We start from the raw sequence: 18,663 nt of genomic DNA on the forward strand, positions 1-18,663 counted from the left end.
TGGGGGAAACTGGGAGGAGCAGAGAGAGGGGAAGCATACTTGGGATATACTATGTAAGAAGAGAATCTATTTTCAATAAGAAGATATTTTTTCTAATTTTAAAAAAGATGCTAACTTGTCCAGTTGGCACACTGGGAAGCAGCTGCTGTGACAGTCAGATGAATGACTTCCGGCTGTGTGAGAATTCAAGGCTCCAGGTTTCCAGCAAGCACTTCTCTTCTCCATAGCCCACAGAACTGAAGGACGTGGAGCCAAGATGTCCAGGAATCCATAGCGGGAGAGTGGATTAGACTGCAGCATAGCTGGCATCACTGAGGGATGTGTTCTCAAGACATAGGACTCAAAAGAAAGCAGGCATCGGGCCATCCTACCAGGCCCGTAGTCACCCAGAGTGGCAGAGGTGAACAGTTCTCCTGGTGTGGGGAGCACATTGTTATACCAAGACCAACACACAAGAAAGCGGGGCGGTGCTCTATGAGAGGTGCAAAGACACCTGGTAGGCATGACTGCTTCCAATGGGAAGGCAGAGCTGGTGGGCTAGCAGAGCTTTCAAAGGGAAGGAAACTTGACAAGCAGTAATGGATTGGAGCAGCCTTTCAGTCGAGGAAACCGTCTGAGCAGAGACTTTCTTTGGAAAGTGAGCTGCTTGGAAGTAGTTCAGTTTGGGGTCCCTGGGATCAGTGGGAGGGAAGACAGAACATTGCCAGGGACAGATCAGTGCACACGAGACATTTGAGAGCTGAAGATTTCTTGGGCATTTCTCCCCGTTTTACATCTGGATTTGTTTAGCTAATGTAGATGGACATGAAGGGTGGGATGGGGGAGTGTGTTGGGGTGGGGGTGCCAAGTCATCCCATCCGTGGCTTGGAATACCACCAACACAAATATAAAACATTTTCCAACTCTAGATTGAAAACATTCGCGTTTCCAGAAAGGGTCAAAGACTATTAGAAGTAATACCTTTATGTCCTTTACCTAAATTCTTCGGTCAGGAGTGTGGGTGTGTAGGCCACAGGACACCCTCATTCTCATCTTCCTTAGGTGCTATTCCCTCTGGTGGTTACTGCTGTCTGTTTGCTGGTGGCAGGGCTCTCTGATTGGACGGTGGCCTGTGAGCCTCTGGGGTCTGTTGTCTCCACTTGTCCAGAGCTGGGATTGTTCATGTTCATGAACTTGGTTTTCCTTGTGGGGTTCTGAGGATTGAACCTGGGTCTCCATGGTTTACAGACTGACCACTCTCCCCAGCCCAGGACACATTTTGAAGTGCACTTGACAGTTCTTCTGTGAAATGCCTCATAATCGTGGCCTGCCAGCTCATGCTTTGGGTTGGTTTTTTAATGTCACCTGAATGCTGCCACACCCCCTTGGGAGTATCTGTCAGGCTGTTCCAACACTAGAGATGTCACTGGACCACTTGATTTAATAAGTGTGTTCTTTCGGGTGTTAGAATACAGTTTGACAATAACCTTCTGGTCTATTTTTAGTATTTCTTGGTGATCCTTGTCTAAAAACATTATTAAATGTAGCTTTTTATATTTTGTCCTTCATTTTAGATTTCTTAACTGGACTTTAAAACTTTCATTTTCTTACCAAACTTTCCCTTTAATTCTGCCAAAATTTTGGGGAGGTGCTTTGAATAAATTAAGGCTCTTAGGCCTAGTACTGTCCCAAGTCCTATGTGGTGTTTCTTGGTGATTGTTTTATATACTGGGGATTGAACACTGGACCTCAGGAAATCTGAGTACACAGCCTGACCACTGTGTTATGCACTCAGGCACCTAAAAATATGAGTTTAACTTGCCCAGATTCTTGTTTAACGTGTTTATGAAATACAAGCCCTGTCTTTACTGGTGGAATCGTGTTTCTTGCTGCTAAAAGATGGTACCGGAGGGAAACATTCATGATCTGCTGAGCTCTCAGAGTGAGTAGCGGGCCGTGATTTCTTAAACAAACCATGTCCTACATGTGAACACGAGGCAGGAGAACACTACCTAAACAGACTAGCAGTGTGATTGTGAGGCTTATCTTTTCATACTCACATGGCTTTTCTTCTGAGATGCTTAATTTTTATAAAATGCCTGGAGAATAGCCAAGGCATTATGGAATGTGAACATTAGAACAAATGCAATGTTTTAACTTATCTGGCAGCAACAATGCTGTAAGTCATACTTGTGAATGGTTTGTTTCAGCTTAGAAACTCACTTTTATTTTTAGAATTTATTTATTCACTTTTTATTTTGAGACAAGGACTCAGTATATAACCCAGGAAGCCTTGAACTCTGGACGCTCCTGTTCCAGCCTCCTGAGTGGTGGGGTTACAAGTGTAAGCCACCGTGCCTGCCTCGGAAATACACGTTCATACAAGCGTATCAGAACGGTGAGGATGGAGAGCTTGACATCATAACCTGTCCTGCTTGTGATTTAAAAACTAGGTTTCATTGATTGCCAGCTTTTAATTCACTTTTCAGTAAAAGGTAAGCAATGAGCCTGCAGACACTAAGATAAACACGCTAAAGCAAAGGTTTCGCCCACAGCCGCAAACCAAGAGGAAACAAGGACTTCATAGGGAAAGAGAGTTTTTAGCTCAGGAATCTGGTGGCTGCATGGCCCACCTTGCAAAGACCTCTGTGGCTGAGACACAGCATGTGAGGCAGAAAGAGGCCTTGCCTACAGGTGTCAAAGCCTAGCGAGGCCTCGCCCTGCTGACACGGTACTGGTGTGAGGGTGAACCCCCCTGTGACCCAATGGCTTCCCGTGGGGCACCGGGAATACAGGTGGCATGACCTAGGCACTGCACAACACTGGGAGAATCGCAGAGCTTGATCTTTTGGAAGGATGCGCCACTTCAAGCCATAACAAACTCACTGGGAAACCCCCAGTCAACCACAACAAAGGGGAAACGGAGGGGGGAAATTCTGACTTTATTTTCACACTCAAACCCAGAAGACCTGAACAGTAGCAGGAACCAAAAAGGAGTAAGAGAATAATGAATTAATGAGTAAGTTTCTCAAGAAGAGAAGAGCTGAGGCTATGGCATATTTGTTGGAAATAATGCTGCATGCATGCTTAGCGGTGTATGAAGCTGCATTTGTGCATATGCACATGCAGAGTGTACACACACAGTGCAATCAGAGAACACTCCTAGAAATATGTTAACTCTCAGCAATGGGCAAACCATTTAACTGCATTTTTCTGTAACCCACATTTCTTTCGGTGCTGTTAGAATGTTTGTGAAAAATAATCTAGAATAATCTGTAGGGAAACTCCAACATGAAAATCATTATTAAATTTCTTTAATTAACAAAGAATTCTATGAAGTATTAACTCTGGGCTCTATTTCTTTACAGAGTCGCACGGTTCTGGTTCTAAACTATACCATACAAACACACCAATATTCAAGGAAAGTACCAAGCTGGGAGCGGAAACACGCCTCATTTCCCCCCCAGATGAAATGATTCCTTTTTATAAAAGTGGATGAGTACTTGCTAACTTCGTATTTCTTGGCCCACCTGCTGACGGCCCTCACTGGCTGAGGCACCAGCCAGTGCCTTGCATCCGTGGCATTGCCCTGGCCTCCTCTCCCGCCTACTTCTTTTTTTTTTTTTTTTTTTGGTTTTTACGAGACAGGGTTTCTCTGTATTGTTTCAGAGGCTATCGGTCCAGCCTACTTCTTTAGCTAATGCTTCAGCTTTCTCTGCGGATTCATCTCTCAAGCAGACCTGCGTGCGCACACTGCTGTTCTGCGGAGATCTGCATTGCCGTCCTCCGCTCTCGAAGCCGGCAGCCACCCCAGGCCTCACTAAGTGCAGACGGCCCCAGTGTGCCATAAGCAGGGCAAACACAGCGCATCGCTGCTACAAGTCTGGCAGTACCGCAGGAAGCTGGGGACTTGAGTGAGCTCTTCCTGTCCGGTCTGCTACCTGAAGACCTTCCTTTGAGAACGCCGTACCTTCTCTGCAGCTGTGACTTGGTGCTTCCCTGCTTGGGGATTTGATAGTTCCATGTCAGTTCACCGAAGTGAACTCTGAAATAAAATGGACCGGGGTAGCGGGGAACCTAGGATGACTGGGGACAGCCTCTACTGGAGGAGCAGAGCATGGGGTCTGAAAACGCAGCAAGTCCCCCTTCCCAAGGTCCCACTTGGTCCTGCTGAAGATAAAACACTTGGTAACTCTCCTGTTTGGGGTGTCCTGGAGTTCGGGTGCATGGAATTCCCATGACTCCAGACAACCCAAGGAAAACAGCAAAGGCAAACAAAGCAACCGCGGAGATTCCAAAATCAGGCAGGTGTCTGTCTTGTCTGTTCTTTGTCATCTGGTACCAAAGAAGTCCATGACAATTGGGATCAAATATGTCCAAACAGAATTGCGCATGTCGCCTCCCCGTCTCGGTCTCTCTCCTAGGTTCTTTTCCTGACTACTGGCCTATCATGCCTACACCTGAGCAAATAAAATCCCTGGGTAGCATTCGAGAAATAGCAGTTCAGCACCACATACACACCATTTCCCAGTCTGCATTCCCAGCCACCCGTCAAGCCCTGCTACCTGCCATTGGCACGGCTGCCCCTTCTCTAAGAGACCTCCGTACCGCCAGACTCACACTGCACACAGCTGTGACGTGTGGCTCGCACCGCCTACAGACGCACTCTGTTGGTCCCCGGATACTGTGAAGCAGGCGGCACTGCGATCATTGTCTGAGAAGGAAGGGGATGGAGACACAGGCGTTAAATAACGCCAAGTGCTCAGTGTGGTGGCACCAGGGGGGGCATTCAGAAGCTGTTACATGGTGTTACTTTCCTGTTGTTTTGACACTGGGTTGTACCTTGACACAGCAGTGTGCCTTTCAGTTTAGTACTTCAGAACTGACACACACTTAATAATGAATAAATAAATACTTGCTGAATGAATGGAGAGCTGATGGAATGATGGTGTGTGCATGTGTGTCTCTGTCTGTGTGTCTGTGTGTGTCTGAGTGTGTATCTGAGTGTGTCTGTGTGTGTCTGAGTGTCTGTGTGTGTATTTGAGTGTGTCCGTGTGTGTGTCTGTGTGTGTATCTGTGTGTCTGTGTGTGTGTATCTGAGTCCATCTGTGTGTGTATCTGTGTGTCTCTGTGTGTGTTTGTGTGTGTATCTAAGCATGTCTGTGTGTGTATCTGTGTGTCTGTGTGTGTATCTGAGTCCATCTGTGTGTGTCTCTGTGTGTGTATCTGAGCATGTGTGTGTCTGTGTGCCTCTGTGTGTGTGTATCTGTGTGTCTCTGTGTGTCTGTATGCTTGTGTGTATCTGAGCATGTCTGTGTGTGTATCTGTGTGTCTGTGTGTGTGCATCTGAGTCCATCTGTGTGTGTATCTGTGTCTCTGTGTGTCTGTTTGTGTGTGTATCTGAGCATGTCTGTGTGTGTAACTGTGTGTCTGTGTGTGTATCCGAGTGTGTCTCTGTGTGTATCTGAGTGTATTTGTGTGTCTCTGTGTGTGTCTGAGTGTGTATATGAGTGTGTCTGTGTGTGCCTTAGTGTCTGTGTGTGTATCTGAGTGTGTCTGTGCGTATCTGACTGGCTGTGTGTACCTGTGTGTATCTGAGTGTGTCTGTGTGTGTATCTGTGTTTGTGTGTGTATCTGAGCATGTCTGTGTGTGTATCTGTTGTGTCTGTGTGTGTATCCGAGTGTGTCTCTGTGTGTATCTGAGTGTATTTGTGTGTCTCTGTGTGTGTCTGAGTGTCTGTGTGTGTATATGAGTGTGTCTGTGTGTCTTAGTGTCTGTGTGTGTATATGAGTGTGTCTGTGTGTGTCTGAGTGTGTCTGTGCATATCTGACTGGCTGTGTGTGTGTCTGTGTGTATCTGTGTGTGTCTGAGTGTGCCTGTGTGTATCTGAGTGTCTGTGTGTATCTGTGAGTGTCTGTGTGTATCTGTGTCTGTCTGAGTGTGTGTGTGTATGTGTGTGTGTGTGTGTGTGTGTGTGTGTGTGTTCAGAGGTGATGGCAGCTGTCTTCCTCAGTTACCTCCACCTTCCTTTCTGAGACAAGGTCTTTTTCTGGGACCCAGAGCTTGCTGATTAGACTGGCCCAGAGCTGGGTTTACAGACACTTGCCACCTGTCTTGTATGTGGTTCTGGGGACCTGACCTTGGGTCTCTCTCCATGGCTTCATAGCTGTATTGCTGGAGCCATCGCCCCAGCCCTGGTGGTCTGTTGCTGTGGACTATGTTGATTCCCTCCTATCTTGCTGGCACTCTGGGGGTTCGTGACAATTTCTTCCGGAATTGTTTGAATTGAGAAGGATTTGTTCGTGTTTCCACTTGCAGTCTGTTAGCAATATCGAATGAAACTTATTCTTGGGACTACGTATCATTTCACTGAACCTCTTTCTAAAGCCACTGATAACATTACCTTGTACTCTTGAAAATGTGTCTCAGGCTCCCAAGCTGCCTTCCCTTTTAGAGTTTTATCAGCAGTTACGACTTTATAAAGAGATTTACTCCTCAATTATTTTTGTTTGCTTCCACTCACTTGATTGCATTTGCTTTTTGTTTTCTTTTTAAATTTTTTTTCCTTCTGAGACTGTCTTACATTGTAACTCAAGCTTTCCTGGAACTCACTATGCAACACAGAATGACCTCAAACTCATGGCAATCCTCCTGCCTCAGCCTTCTAAAGAGCTGAAACTAAAGCTTGGGCCACTACGGATAGCTTTGTGGTAACTTCTTTTTGAAGTGTTATCAACCTTTCTGACTAATTGACCACCACACAAGGCAGACTCTGCCCAACACTAGAAATGTAGAGTGTATATGGGGAGACCAGCATCTCTGCTAGCTGGGTTAGGGCAGCCCCCGAGACTGCTGCTTCCCTGGGGCAGGAGAAGAGAGGGGAATGACAGGCACCCACCCCTACTTCTCTCTATAGGTTAAGTGGGCACTTTGCTGGACACAGGAGACAAGACACTGTGACCTCTGTGAGAGAATTTACATCCTATCCTGGCAGGAGAGGAGAGGGGAGCCCACCTCCCTGTGGAAAACCACAGCTAGGTTCTTGGCTTGTGTTTTTGAAACATTCAAGGCGAATTCATTTGTCTCTGAGTTTCCTGCTTCCTTTTAATGCTCATCTTTTCTTATAGCCTGAGTCCCAGTTGAGTTCCTGGTTTCCTGCTTTGGATGTTGTGTGTGCCTGGCCGTTGTGTGTGTTCCATGCAGATGGGTGGTCTCCAGGAGGCGTGTCACCAGATGAAGACATGCAGCTGTGAGCTTCCCCCCTCCCGCCCGGAGCATGGCTGAGGAGAGGCGGAATTCAAAGAGGCCTTTAGCGCTTGGTGGGGGGAAAGGGCGTGGTGCCAGGTCCCTCACTCACTTGCTTACAGACAACACATCCTGTGCTTGCTATGAACTGGGCATTAGTGCCAGGCGGCCTAAGATAAGACAGATGGCCCAGCCTCAGAGCCTAGAGTGCAGAGGAAGGGCGGTTAGAAGAAGTACTGCGAGTAATGGGCCCATTGTTTTCTAACATCATTTCTTTATTGAATCTCGGGGAATTTCATATCATCACCCTAATTCTTCTCACCTCCCAGGTCCCCCATATTCTCCCCTCGCCCCTGCAGCACCCCTACAAAAGAAAACTAAAGGAAAACAAAGCATGCAAACAGAGACAGAACAAAATTAAAACCTCTTTGGTCCTCACCTTCCCACCTCTCCATTTGTCCTGGGAGCTGCAGTGAGTCACACAGTATAGCCTTTTGTCCGGTCAGCTTTACTTGCAAGTGTTCGGTGCAGTGAGTCACTGTCCGGTTTCTGGCACACCATCATCGGTGGACCCTCACCAACATGCCTGATGTCCTGCAGCCACAGGACAGTCCCTGCATGTGCTCCAGTAGGTCACAGATGGGGTAGATGTTAGGGTGGGCCAGCCCAAGACCCAGCTGTGGATGGGTAGCAGCTGAGCTGGTCAGTCTGGGCCACTGGAACCACCCTCAGGTGAGAGGGTGGGGTCACCCCTGTGCCCATGCCGTCAGGCTCAGTTCTCCTTCTCCACGGTGAGGAGTAGGGCTGTCTCTCCCGAGTGTGGGCTCCAGCTCTCCTGTGAGTTTCGTGGCCAGCTCTTGCTGTAGTGTCCAGTGAGAGGCATGACCAGCATTCCCAGGGACAGCAAAGAGTGGGATTTCACTATGTGTGGTTCCTGCGGCTCCCTGAGGTGACACAGGCCACAGACTCCAGCTGTGGTAGGACTTCAGACCCAGGCATGGTTCTTGGCAGCAGCCAGCTCTGGATGTCACTGTTGCCCCAAGGGTCAGTGCAGGCCACTCAGATCAGCATGGCCCCAGCAGCAGCATGGCCTTGGGACACTAACATGGCCCCAGACCTCAGGTGCCCGCATGGCTTTCGATGGTAACAGGACCCTCGAACATCAACAGAGACCAGGCCACGGATGCAGACACGGCCCTCAGCTGGGGCTCAGGCCAGATGTTTTTGATTGAGGCATAGAGACTATGCAGTGGAAATATGGAGAAGGTCCTAAGCCTCTAGCCATCCTGGGCAGGAAGGAAGGTATTCTTAAGAGATGGCTGTATCCCCCAGTGCCCAGCAGACTACCCAGACAGTGCATCCTGTGGAACTGCCGTTTCCCCAGGAAAGGCTGGGACCCTGGCGTCTATTGCAGTAGGAGCTTGTCTCCCAAAACAAGAGTTCATATGCTCGTACAGTCCTGACAACTTGGAGGAAGGCTGTGCAGAAGAGAGCACAGTAGAAACAACGGTGGTGGCAGGTCCACACCCCCCAAGCAGATTTCTTAGTGATGCACCTCTGGCCCTGAATTTAAGCCTGCACCTCATTGTGATGCTGGAGATGAACTTGGGTGAGGGTGTCACCATAGCTCTTTGTTGTTCCTCCCAATGCAGATAAGTGAATACATTTCCTTTTTCTGCCTTTCATGCTTACTTGTTGGTGTAATTGGTCTATTTCAAATGGTGGTCAAGCATGGCTTGCTGGGGGCTGCCAAGGCCCAGGCTCTGACCTAACAACTCTGTATCAGCAGAGCCAGTAACAGCTGAGACTTAAGACATGTAAGGACTTACTGAGACTTACGACATGTGAGGATTTACTGAGACTTTAAAGACATGTGAGGATTTACTGAGACTTTAAAGACATGTGAGGATTTACTGAGACTTTAAAGACATGTGAGGACTTACTGAGACTTTAAAGACGTGAGGATTTACTGAGACTTTAAAGACATGTGAGGATTTACTGAGACTTTAAAGACATGTAAGGATTTACTGAGACTTTAAAGACATGTAAGGATTTAGTGGGTGGTCGAGGAAGGGGAATAATTTACGTAGATGAAGAAAGAACACGGTGTGTTTGGGGAGACAGGAGGGTTGCTGCCTCTGGAACAGAGGTCAAAGGTGGGGGTTAGCTGCAAGTGGGGACACTAACGGGAACAGTGGCCCCCGAGAGCACAGGCTACCCTAGGAGACCGCTCAAGCTATTCAATCTGAGCAAGCAGACATCAGGGTCAGCAGCAAATTACTCCGCCACAGTTTTCTTGTTGATGGTTGGTCCTTGCTTTGATTTAAAAGATCTTAAACTAGATAGCCTTGTGACTTACAATTCAAATTAATATGGAAGCTGAATTTATTTAGATTTTGTATTTTTGCAATTCTGTCTGAAAATGATTTGTGTCTTTCAAACTTTTTAACAAGGTATCTAAGTAGCTACACTGTAAAGGGGCAGCAATGGCATACAGGACAGGTAACAAGACCAAGGAAGCTATACATAAAGGGGCAACAATAATAAACAGGACATTAGGAACTGAACAATATTTATCTAACACTAATGCAGAAAAACTGCCAGAGAATTATGTCACTGCATGGGTTGTTTTCGTAAAGAAAGGATATATCACCAGGCCTCGTGGTGTGGGCCTGTAACACAGCTCTTCAGGAGCTTGAAGCGTGAGCCTCAAATGTCAAGGCCTGTGTGGCTACAGGTGAGCTCAAGGCCAGCCCGGAAAGTTTAGTGAGACCCTGTCTCACAATAAAAGGTAAAAGGGGGGTTGGGTGTAATTTGATGGAGTCAGAGCTTGCTTGGCTCGAATCAGGCCCTCAGTTTACTCCCTGGCACTGAAAAACAGAAGGGAGGAAGAAAGAGAAGGGAGGGAGGGAGGGGGAGGGGGAGAGGGAGGAGGGAGGAGGGAGGAGGGGAGGGAGGGGGACAGGGAGGAGGGAGAGAGGAAGGAGGAAAGGGAGGGAAGGAAGGGGAAGAAGGGAGGGAGGGAGGGAAGGGAAGACACATAAAAACCCGTTTGATATTGTCTAGAAATGATCTACATAGAAAAGTGATTTCCTGATCATTATGGACAGTATGGCAAATGCTTACTAAAGAAAAATTATCCCACTATATTAGCAGGCAATCTAGCTCTGTCCAGATCCCCTAATTGCATACACAGGAACATGCAGAATGGAAGGAGGAGTACCCAGGTGCATGTGAGCAGATCCCGCACCCAGGCGCATGTGAGCAGATCCCGCATCCAGGCGCACGTGTGCAGATCCCGCATCCAGGCGCACGTGAGCAGATCCCGCATCCAGGCGCACGTGTGCAGACCCCCGCATCCAGGCACATGTGAGCAGATCCCGCATCCAGGCGCACGTGTGCAGACCCCGCATCCAGGCACATGTGAGCAGATCCTGCATCCAGGCGCACGTGTGCAGACCCTGCTCTCAGCTCCTGCTCCAGCACCATGTGTGGTCATCCCACCATGACGACATTGGACTAAACCCTGAACTGTAAGCCAGCCCTAATTAAACATTTTACAAGAGTACCCTGGTCTTGGTGTCTCTTCACAGCAATGGAACAGTAATTAAGACTGCACCTTCCAGCTTCCCAAGGTGTCACTTAGCACGGGGAACTGTGGCTGCGCCAAGTGAACACTGTCACTGGTTCAAGTCTGCACTTCTCAGCTCAGCACTAACTTGCCTTCAACATCCCTGTCGCCCGCCCGCCGTGCATTCCAGCAAGACTAAGCTGCATGGAGGGCCTTGAACAAGCTCACAGTGCTGGGCAGGCCAAATTAGGACGTCATTGTGCCTGTCTGCTACCCTGCATCAAATATTCCACATCTCCCCTTTCAACAGAAGCTGCAGAGCTGCTAGGAACCACGTTGTCAGCCGTTTGTCCTTCGCTCCATGTGTCAAGGGGCTTCTAGGAAACAGCAGTGGAAGGAACCAATTCTGGGTCCTGGGGATCTCTCAGCCAGTGTGGGGACTCCAGCAGATTTCCTACCAGAAAACCACTCACTGTCCAGGACTCATCAGAAAAGTTTTCAATTTGTGCAAATGAAAGAGTCTTCATAAACCACTGTCTAAGGAGTCGTCTGGACACTGTCCTGACTCATTTTTCCTCTAAACAACAGATATGCTAGTGACTAAGGTTGCTGGAGCTCTTAACTGCCCTAATTATGGGTCTTTAGTAAATTGCAGCTCTTTTAACTAGCAGAAAACCTTGTTATATACATGGAGTAAAGCTATATCCAAGTAGTCCAAGTTGAATCAAGGACATAATTTTGTTAGATGTTTACAAATATAGATGATTAAAGATGTCTAGAGATACCTGGTCCCTGCCTGCTCCATACACAGCGCCCCTCAATATTCTCCTCAAATCAAGCCGTAGTCACATGTGCAGCTGTCCTGATGCCACCACAAGCTGACCCTCGATGGCCTGGAGCTGGCCTCTCTGAGCACTCACACCCCTCTCCTCTGCTTAGAAACTAAGGCCCAAGGAGGCTGCTCTACCCTGGCTGTCCATGCCCTGTGAGCCTTACAGCACGGCCCCACACAATGTAAGGGCCAGGAGGAAGGGCCAGGGCTGCCCAGCACCAGACACAAAAGTCAGAACAAATACATGTAAACTGAGCAATGGTGCGATTCTACCTGAAAACTTACTGAGAAGAATTTAAAATGGACATATTACTAGAAAACGAACTTTGCCCAAAGGCACAACTGGTTAATTTCCTCTCTGATGACTATCTGTAATATTCCAGAATTTAAATTCTGAGTGTTTAGTCTGCAGTCAGATTTGCGCTTCATCAGACCTGCAGTTCAGGACAGAGTTCAGCTGCTCTGACAGAGGGTGGTGCCGTGACTCACTTGAGATTGCCTGAGGTTAGCTCCCACAGCTGCTGTACCACTGTCCGTGTCAATCACTAGCCTCTTAGATGAGAGTCTGACACAAAGGAAGGAAAAAACCTTCAGGAGATTTTCAAGCATTTAGTGCTATCTTTAGTTTGGCACATGGGTCTCTATAGCTCTCAAATGACAGGCTTTCTTCAGGGGATAATAAAAATACAGAGAACAGAACTTGAGACCACATCCCTAAGTTTTTCACTTGCTCTCTGGAAACTGAGTTCCCCCTAAATGCTAAAAACCCACTCAGTCACTGTACTGTGCTCCACTTAGCAGACCTTTCCTGGCACGTGGGCGAGCGTGGGGTAAGCACTGCAGCAGACAGAGATGCTGGATCCGTGCCCCGTCCTCTTCTCCGTGTTACCCCGTGACCCTGAGGACAACAGCTGGTCACTCTACTCAGGTGCCAAGGGGAGACTTCATACAGAAGAACATGGCGTGTGGGATGGTCCTGGGCTTTTAAGGTTTAAAAGACTGGATTCTAAAAAGATTTAGGGTATAACATTTGTTAAAAATCATGGAATCTTTTTTCCCATCCCTAGATTATAGAATTATTGCATGCCAAGAAGAAAACTTAGAAGAACTAAGAAGAGAAGAAAGGAGAGGAAGAAAAGGGAGGGGAGGAGGGGAGGAGGGAGGGGAGGGGGAGGGGGAGGAGGGAGGGGAGGGGGGAGGGGAGGAGGGAGGGGATGGGAGGGGGAGGTGGGAGGGGAGGGGGAGGGGAGGAGGGAGGGGGAGGAGGGATGGAAGGGGGAAGGGAGGGACAGAAGGGAGTAAAGCACTCAGCACTTGGGGACCATCTCAGACGGCATCCCCTGCCAAGGAAGACAGAGCTCCAGACAGGTTAGGGAACCCACCCATTTCCCCTTTCCTTGTAGAGCTGATAAAAGTAAAGAGACACCAGAGTTTTCTGTGTTCATTATTTTATCTGCTAATATCAGAAGGAGACAACCAAGCACTAAGTATTCAAAAACTAAGGGAATGGGGCTGGAGAGACGACGCTGTTTCAGAGAGGGCCCAGGGTCAGTTTCCACATGGCAGTTCACAAACAGCCCTGGGGATCCAGTGCCCTCTTCTGGCTTCCCTGGGCACTAGGCATCCACGTGGTGCACAGACATATATGCAGACAAAGCATCCATACTCAGAAAATCAAACCGGAGAATAAAACTTAAAGACTGAAGGAAAATTCATGTTAACAGGACGCAAGGATGACGCAGAAACGGAGAAGCTAAGTGGGTAGATGTCGTAGTCAGACACCTACTGTCCTATGCTGGGACAACGGGAAGAAATGGTGTTGGAGCTCAGAGGTCAAGGTAATCCCGGGAGTTGGGACCGTAGCAGGGATGCTGGGAAAGAATGAGCACACACAGGAAGTAAACACAGGTGATGGCGATGCCAAGCGGGTGGAGGAAACCGAGTCTCCTTCACGGACCTGCTAACCGCTCCCAAGTGCCAAGCTCAACTCTTGCCCTGCAGGAAGGCAAGCATGGGTCTGGGTGAATGCATGTGGGGAAGCAGAATGTCTGTGACGGTTTCCGGGACAGGGACCCTGAGACAGCCTCACATGGTCACCCCACTCTGGCAGGATCCAAAGCAGCCCTGAGACGTGGCCTTGGAGCCAGGATGAAGCAGACATTGGTGGTCTACCCAGACTTGAAACTCAGCAGGAGATGGCCTCAAGACATGGGTTCCTGTATGCCCTGAAGTCACTGCTGAGAAGACCACACAAGAACTGAACCACAAAGAGCTGGCTACATGTAACTCTTCACACCGAAGAAGGGGGAGGCGAGCACCCCCGCAGAATGAAGGGTGGATCTAGATGCACTCATAAAAGACAGAAAAGACCCGGGAGCACGGACAGGCACATCCTTCGGCTGGGGAAGGCTGTCTGTGGGGCAGGGGGAAGCAGACCACGCTGATGATGCCTGGGGCTGGAGATGTGTGTGGTGGCCAGGCCTTCTCAGGAGAGACCTCAGACAGGTGGCATCTATCTGACTTAGGTCTTTAACTAGGGATTTAGCCAGCAGCTGGGCGCGGAGTCCTCCCTCCCCTAGCTCTTTCCCTCCCTGGGCACCAAATTTTGAAAGGAGCTCTTGTTTACATCTAGCAGTAAAGTCCTTCAGAAGCCCCACCATCAGCACCCTCCATGGGGAGGAGATGAGCCTGTGCGGGGATAGGCTTGGTCTTTGCAGAGCAGCATTTACTGCTTTTGAGACACCCAAGTCTTGCCAGGGCTCTTCTTAGACTTCAGCTTCAGTCTCACAGGAAAAATAGACGCTGCCGCCTAAAGTGTATTATTGCTACACAGACCAAACATCTATGATGAAACAAATTTCACACTGTCATGTATCACTTTGGTTTGTCATGCCTCTTCTCAAAATACTGTGTTCTGCTAATTTTTTTAAACAAAGAAACATGACAGTTTACCAGTAACATCATTAATTACTATTCTAGGGACAACATTCCTAAATTTCCCATTTGTAATCTAAACACTTAAGAAAGAAAAATATTATTCTCTTCATTTTCTTGTAAACCATAAAACAATATTACAAAAAAGACTGTTTAATTAATATTAATTAAGTTAATTAATATTAATTATTAATATATATTTTTTACTTACCTCATTTGAGATGGATGTTCCAGAAAGATCTATTGATATCAAGGATAGCATGCTTGCAATATATTCAATTGCCAGGTCAGTTAAATGTTCACAATTTCGTAAACTCAAATAGTGTAAATTAGGGCAGCTGAAAGAAAATGCCATGATTAACCTCAGCTCTCAAACACATCAACAATTTCTCCATCAAGAACTCTGGGGAGAACAGACGGAGTGGAAAACAGGATTTGCCTTTTCTCAACCCAAATGTAGAAAACAGTTTGGCTGCTTTGTTTTATTGATACAGAGTCTTAAACTGCCTGGAACTCATTATACAGTTCGAGGCTGGCCTTGACCTCATGGCAGTCCTCTTGCCTCAGCTCTGAAGTGCTGGGGTTTTTGGTGTGAGCCCCGTCTGGCTAATATTCTGGCATTATAAAGTTGGAGGGAAGGAAGGTGGATTTTAACATGAAACTTTCTTTGATTTTTGTTTCCCACTATGTTCTATAACAATGCAGGAAAAGTGTTTATCACAGTCATATAAGACACCAGCATGGCAACACCCTCAAGAGTAGCCACCAGACATAAGGCCGAGCTCCAGGACTCTCTCTCAGCGATCTGTAGCAGGAGCTGGGCACATCCCTTAGTTAACAGAAGGCCGCTGCCAAGCGAGGAGGGTCAGGGTTAAATCAATCTGCTAGAACAGTCCTCAGGAAACCTGGAACAAGGTGTATACTAGGGACAGTACCCTTGAGCAGAGAAGTCCCACTATCTACATGTCCATGTCTCTGTTCAGAATTACACCGAGGTAACAATAAGAAGAAGCAGCACAGATGGAGTTGGGTTAGTTCAGTCTAGGGACTCAACACCTAAGGACTATTCTAGCTTCTGGGTGTGCCTAATGTGCAGTTAAGGACTTGGGCTCTTGGCTTATAGGTCTATCCCTGATCACTCCTATCACAGCTAATGTTCTAATGCAAGGCACCACTTGTCCTACCGCTCTGATAGTCTCACAACGGAGACGTCGCCCAGGAGGGAGCAGTTAGTCAAATTGAGCTCTCTTATCCTCACACTCGCAGGACCATCAAGAAATTGCCTCAGGCCAATATCACTAATCCTGTGGGAAAGAGAGAGAGGAGTGTCACATATGTTATCATATACAAATACACAGGCTGGTGGTAAATCAGTTTCTACACCAAATACATTCCAAAGTAAGAAATATCTACATAACGACATTTTTTCAAAATTGTAAAAATGATTGCATAGCTCTTCATATAACAGAAAATGGATATATGATAGTAATAGGAGAGAGATTCATAAAATGTTATTGTGTCTATTTGTTTTATTAGGTGGCATAATTATTAATAACATGGATGATCTCTTTCTTCCAGGTTAAAATGTACTAAGGCTAAGAAATCCCTGATAGGAACAGCAAAAGGCTAAGGCCCAATTTTAGAACAGGGAGAAGCAAGACTCAAGACCCTGGATGGACTGCGCTGCACTCAAGGTCACCTTGAAGAAGACCGTGAGCTCAGCCCACCGTCGTTAGAAGCACCTGCAGGGGCCACAGCATCTCCCATGGTGTCACTCCTGCATTAACATCCGGAGGACTGGACTCATTGCCCTCAGTCTTCCAATAGGGCTTTACTTCTAATTCCATCTGAAGACCAGTTCCACCTCCAGAAAGCTTTTCCGCCAATGAGACAGGACACGGGATTGTATCAGCTCCAGCTAAAGAAGAGTGTTCACACACAGCCAGTCTACAGGAGGGTGTGCAGGCGGGAAGAGCACTGAGAGCCATCCATGCTGGCAGCACTTTCCGGTTATGCCCACCTTTTGGTCAGAGTCGCCAAGAGCAGAGCCGAAAAGGCAGAAGGCAAATGTCTCTGTTGCTGTAATAAAACACCCTGAGCCAAGCAGCCTCTGAGATGGAGGGTGTACTTGACTTACAGTTTGAGGATAAAGTCAGTCATTGAGAGAGTCCACCTCAAAGCAACTAGTCACTTCACATCTGCAGTCAAGAGCAGAGAGAGCTGATGGTGCCCAGACACCCTCTCAGCTAGCTTTCCCCGCTCATACTACTCAAGGCCCGTCCTGATTTCCTTTCGGTTGCTATGATAAAACACTGACCAAAACCAGCCTGGGGAGGAAGGGTTTACTACACCTTACAGTTTCGAGTCTACCATCAGAGGAAGCGAGGACAAGAGTTCAGGCAGGAACCAAAGGCAGGGAGTAAGCACCGACCTCAGAGATGCTCGCTACGAGGCTCTAGACAGCCTAGGCCCACCCACTCAGAGTCACCATCTCCCACAGTGGGCTAGGTCCTCCTACATCTAAAAGCAATCGACACATACTCATGCCCACAGGTCACCCTGATAGAAGCAATTGCTCAGTTCAGGGACCCTCTTTCAGGTTGTGTTAAATTAACAACCAAGATTAGTCATCACAGGACCTGGAAACCAGGGCATGGCACCGCCCACATTCAGCATGGGTCTCCCCATGCCAGTTAACAAGCACCCCCCCCCTCCACACACACACAGACATGCTCACAGGCCAACCCGACAGACAGGTTGAAAGTCCTTTCAGGTGATTCTAGGTTGTGACAAAGTGGACATTAAAAACTATCATAAAGTATTCCAGAGAATAGGTTACTTTAGTGATTCCCATGATGCATCTCACCCAGCCACCTACCTGGGCTGCTGTTCCAGCAGTTAGGAAGGCAAGCCAGAGGCTGGTGGGGTGGGAAGAGAGATGGGATGACGGGCAGGGTCCAGACACAAGCAGACTGGAGTAATCAGTGAGTGCATTAACAACTTACCTACTGGCAAACACCAGCCTGGAGTAATCAATCAGTGAGTAATGTTTTCATTAACAAGAAAATAAAATATAGAACCCAAGTTGTAGGACTGAGAAGTGTTCTCTGGGAAAGATTTATAAAAGGTTGCAGAAGAGCAGCACTGTGGGCAAGGAGACAGGAGTGACAGTTCACAAAGAAGCCGAAGCCGGACAGTTCGGTAGCCGGAGACTCGGCTGAGTGAGCCCCCTCAAGTCCCACCCACACTGGGCTACTTGTACACCTCTCTCTCTCTGTGAGAAACAGTGCAAGTTGTCCTTCCCCTAGCAGCAATGAAACCTAGACAGCTTCCATTCAAAGAGATGTCCAGATATCTAGAATGAAACATAGGCTGAGCCTGCTCAACTGTGTTTGGGAACATGTGCAATGGTACAAAATTGTGTTTTCAAGGGAACTTGTGGGGGAATCCTCTGTTTACTATCTTGGGCCTATGCATAATTGGGTGTGCATATGATTAAAATCAGATGCATGCACAGTCAAAAATGACTGTATAATTAACCCATCAGTCACAATAGAGAGCTTATCTACACAGCAAGACTTGGACCGCTGCCTTTCCTGATCCCCATTAACATCGTGGAGAGGCCTGACTCATCCTTGACAATGTTTCTTGAACACTGAGTTGGCACACCCTGGATGCTTTCTTACCTTATGCAATTGGTCAAGTTCAACACGGTCAATTGCTTCAAAACTGAAAGTGACTTGAGGCTGCTGTCCGTTAGTGCCTTGCAGTCCACCATGTAGATGTGACTGATACCTGGGTAATTCTTGTCTATATATTTGAAGCACGCATCAGTAATCCTTTTGTTTCCTGTTGAAGTGAAGAAAATACAAATATTATATTTAAATGTCCAGGGAATAAAATTTAAAAATAAGGTTAAATCATGTTTTTAGCATCACAGACCTTCAAATCGGATCTTTCTGAGGTTACAGGAAGAAAGAGCTTTGAAAGCACAGTCAGAGATGTGTGGTGAGCCAATGAAAACCACCGTGGAAATATGGGGACACTTCTCAACCAAGACCTTTGGGAGAGGAAGAAACAGAGACAGGCTGACTACTGTAG

At 47.5% G+C, this 18,663-nt stretch overlaps 1 protein-coding gene across 8 annotated transcripts in view; it reads right to left on the reverse strand.

Moving 5' to 3' along the window:
- Fbxl13 (F-box and leucine rich repeat protein 13) overlaps positions 1-18,663 on the reverse strand; it is a 218,299-nt gene that overhangs the window by 34,958 nt on the left and 164,678 nt on the right. For 6 of the 8 annotated variants that reach the window (XM_040735203.1, XM_040735202.1, XM_040735204.1 and 3 more), the window contains 4 exons: positions 18,505-18,622; positions 18,249-18,411; positions 15,747-15,866; positions 14,774-14,900 (listed from right to left, as the gene is read on the reverse strand). In XM_040735203.1, coding sequence (XP_040591137.1) covers positions 14,774-14,900; positions 15,747-15,866; positions 18,249-18,411; positions 18,505-18,622 — 528 coding nt within the window. Of the gene's footprint in view, positions 1-10,240; positions 12,635-12,895; positions 14,471-14,773; positions 14,901-15,746; positions 15,867-18,248; positions 18,412-18,504; positions 18,623-18,663 lie in introns of those variants that run through there. The other 2 variants (XM_040735208.1, XM_040735207.1) reach the window with 2 other exon arrangements.

The sequence above is a fragment of the Mesocricetus auratus genome, unplaced genomic scaffold (assembly GCF_017639785.1).
Source record: "Mesocricetus auratus isolate SY011 unplaced genomic scaffold, BCM_Maur_2.0 Super-Scaffold_100043, whole genome shotgun sequence".
Classification (NCBI taxonomy): Eukaryota; Metazoa; Chordata; class Mammalia; order Rodentia; family Cricetidae; genus Mesocricetus; species Mesocricetus auratus.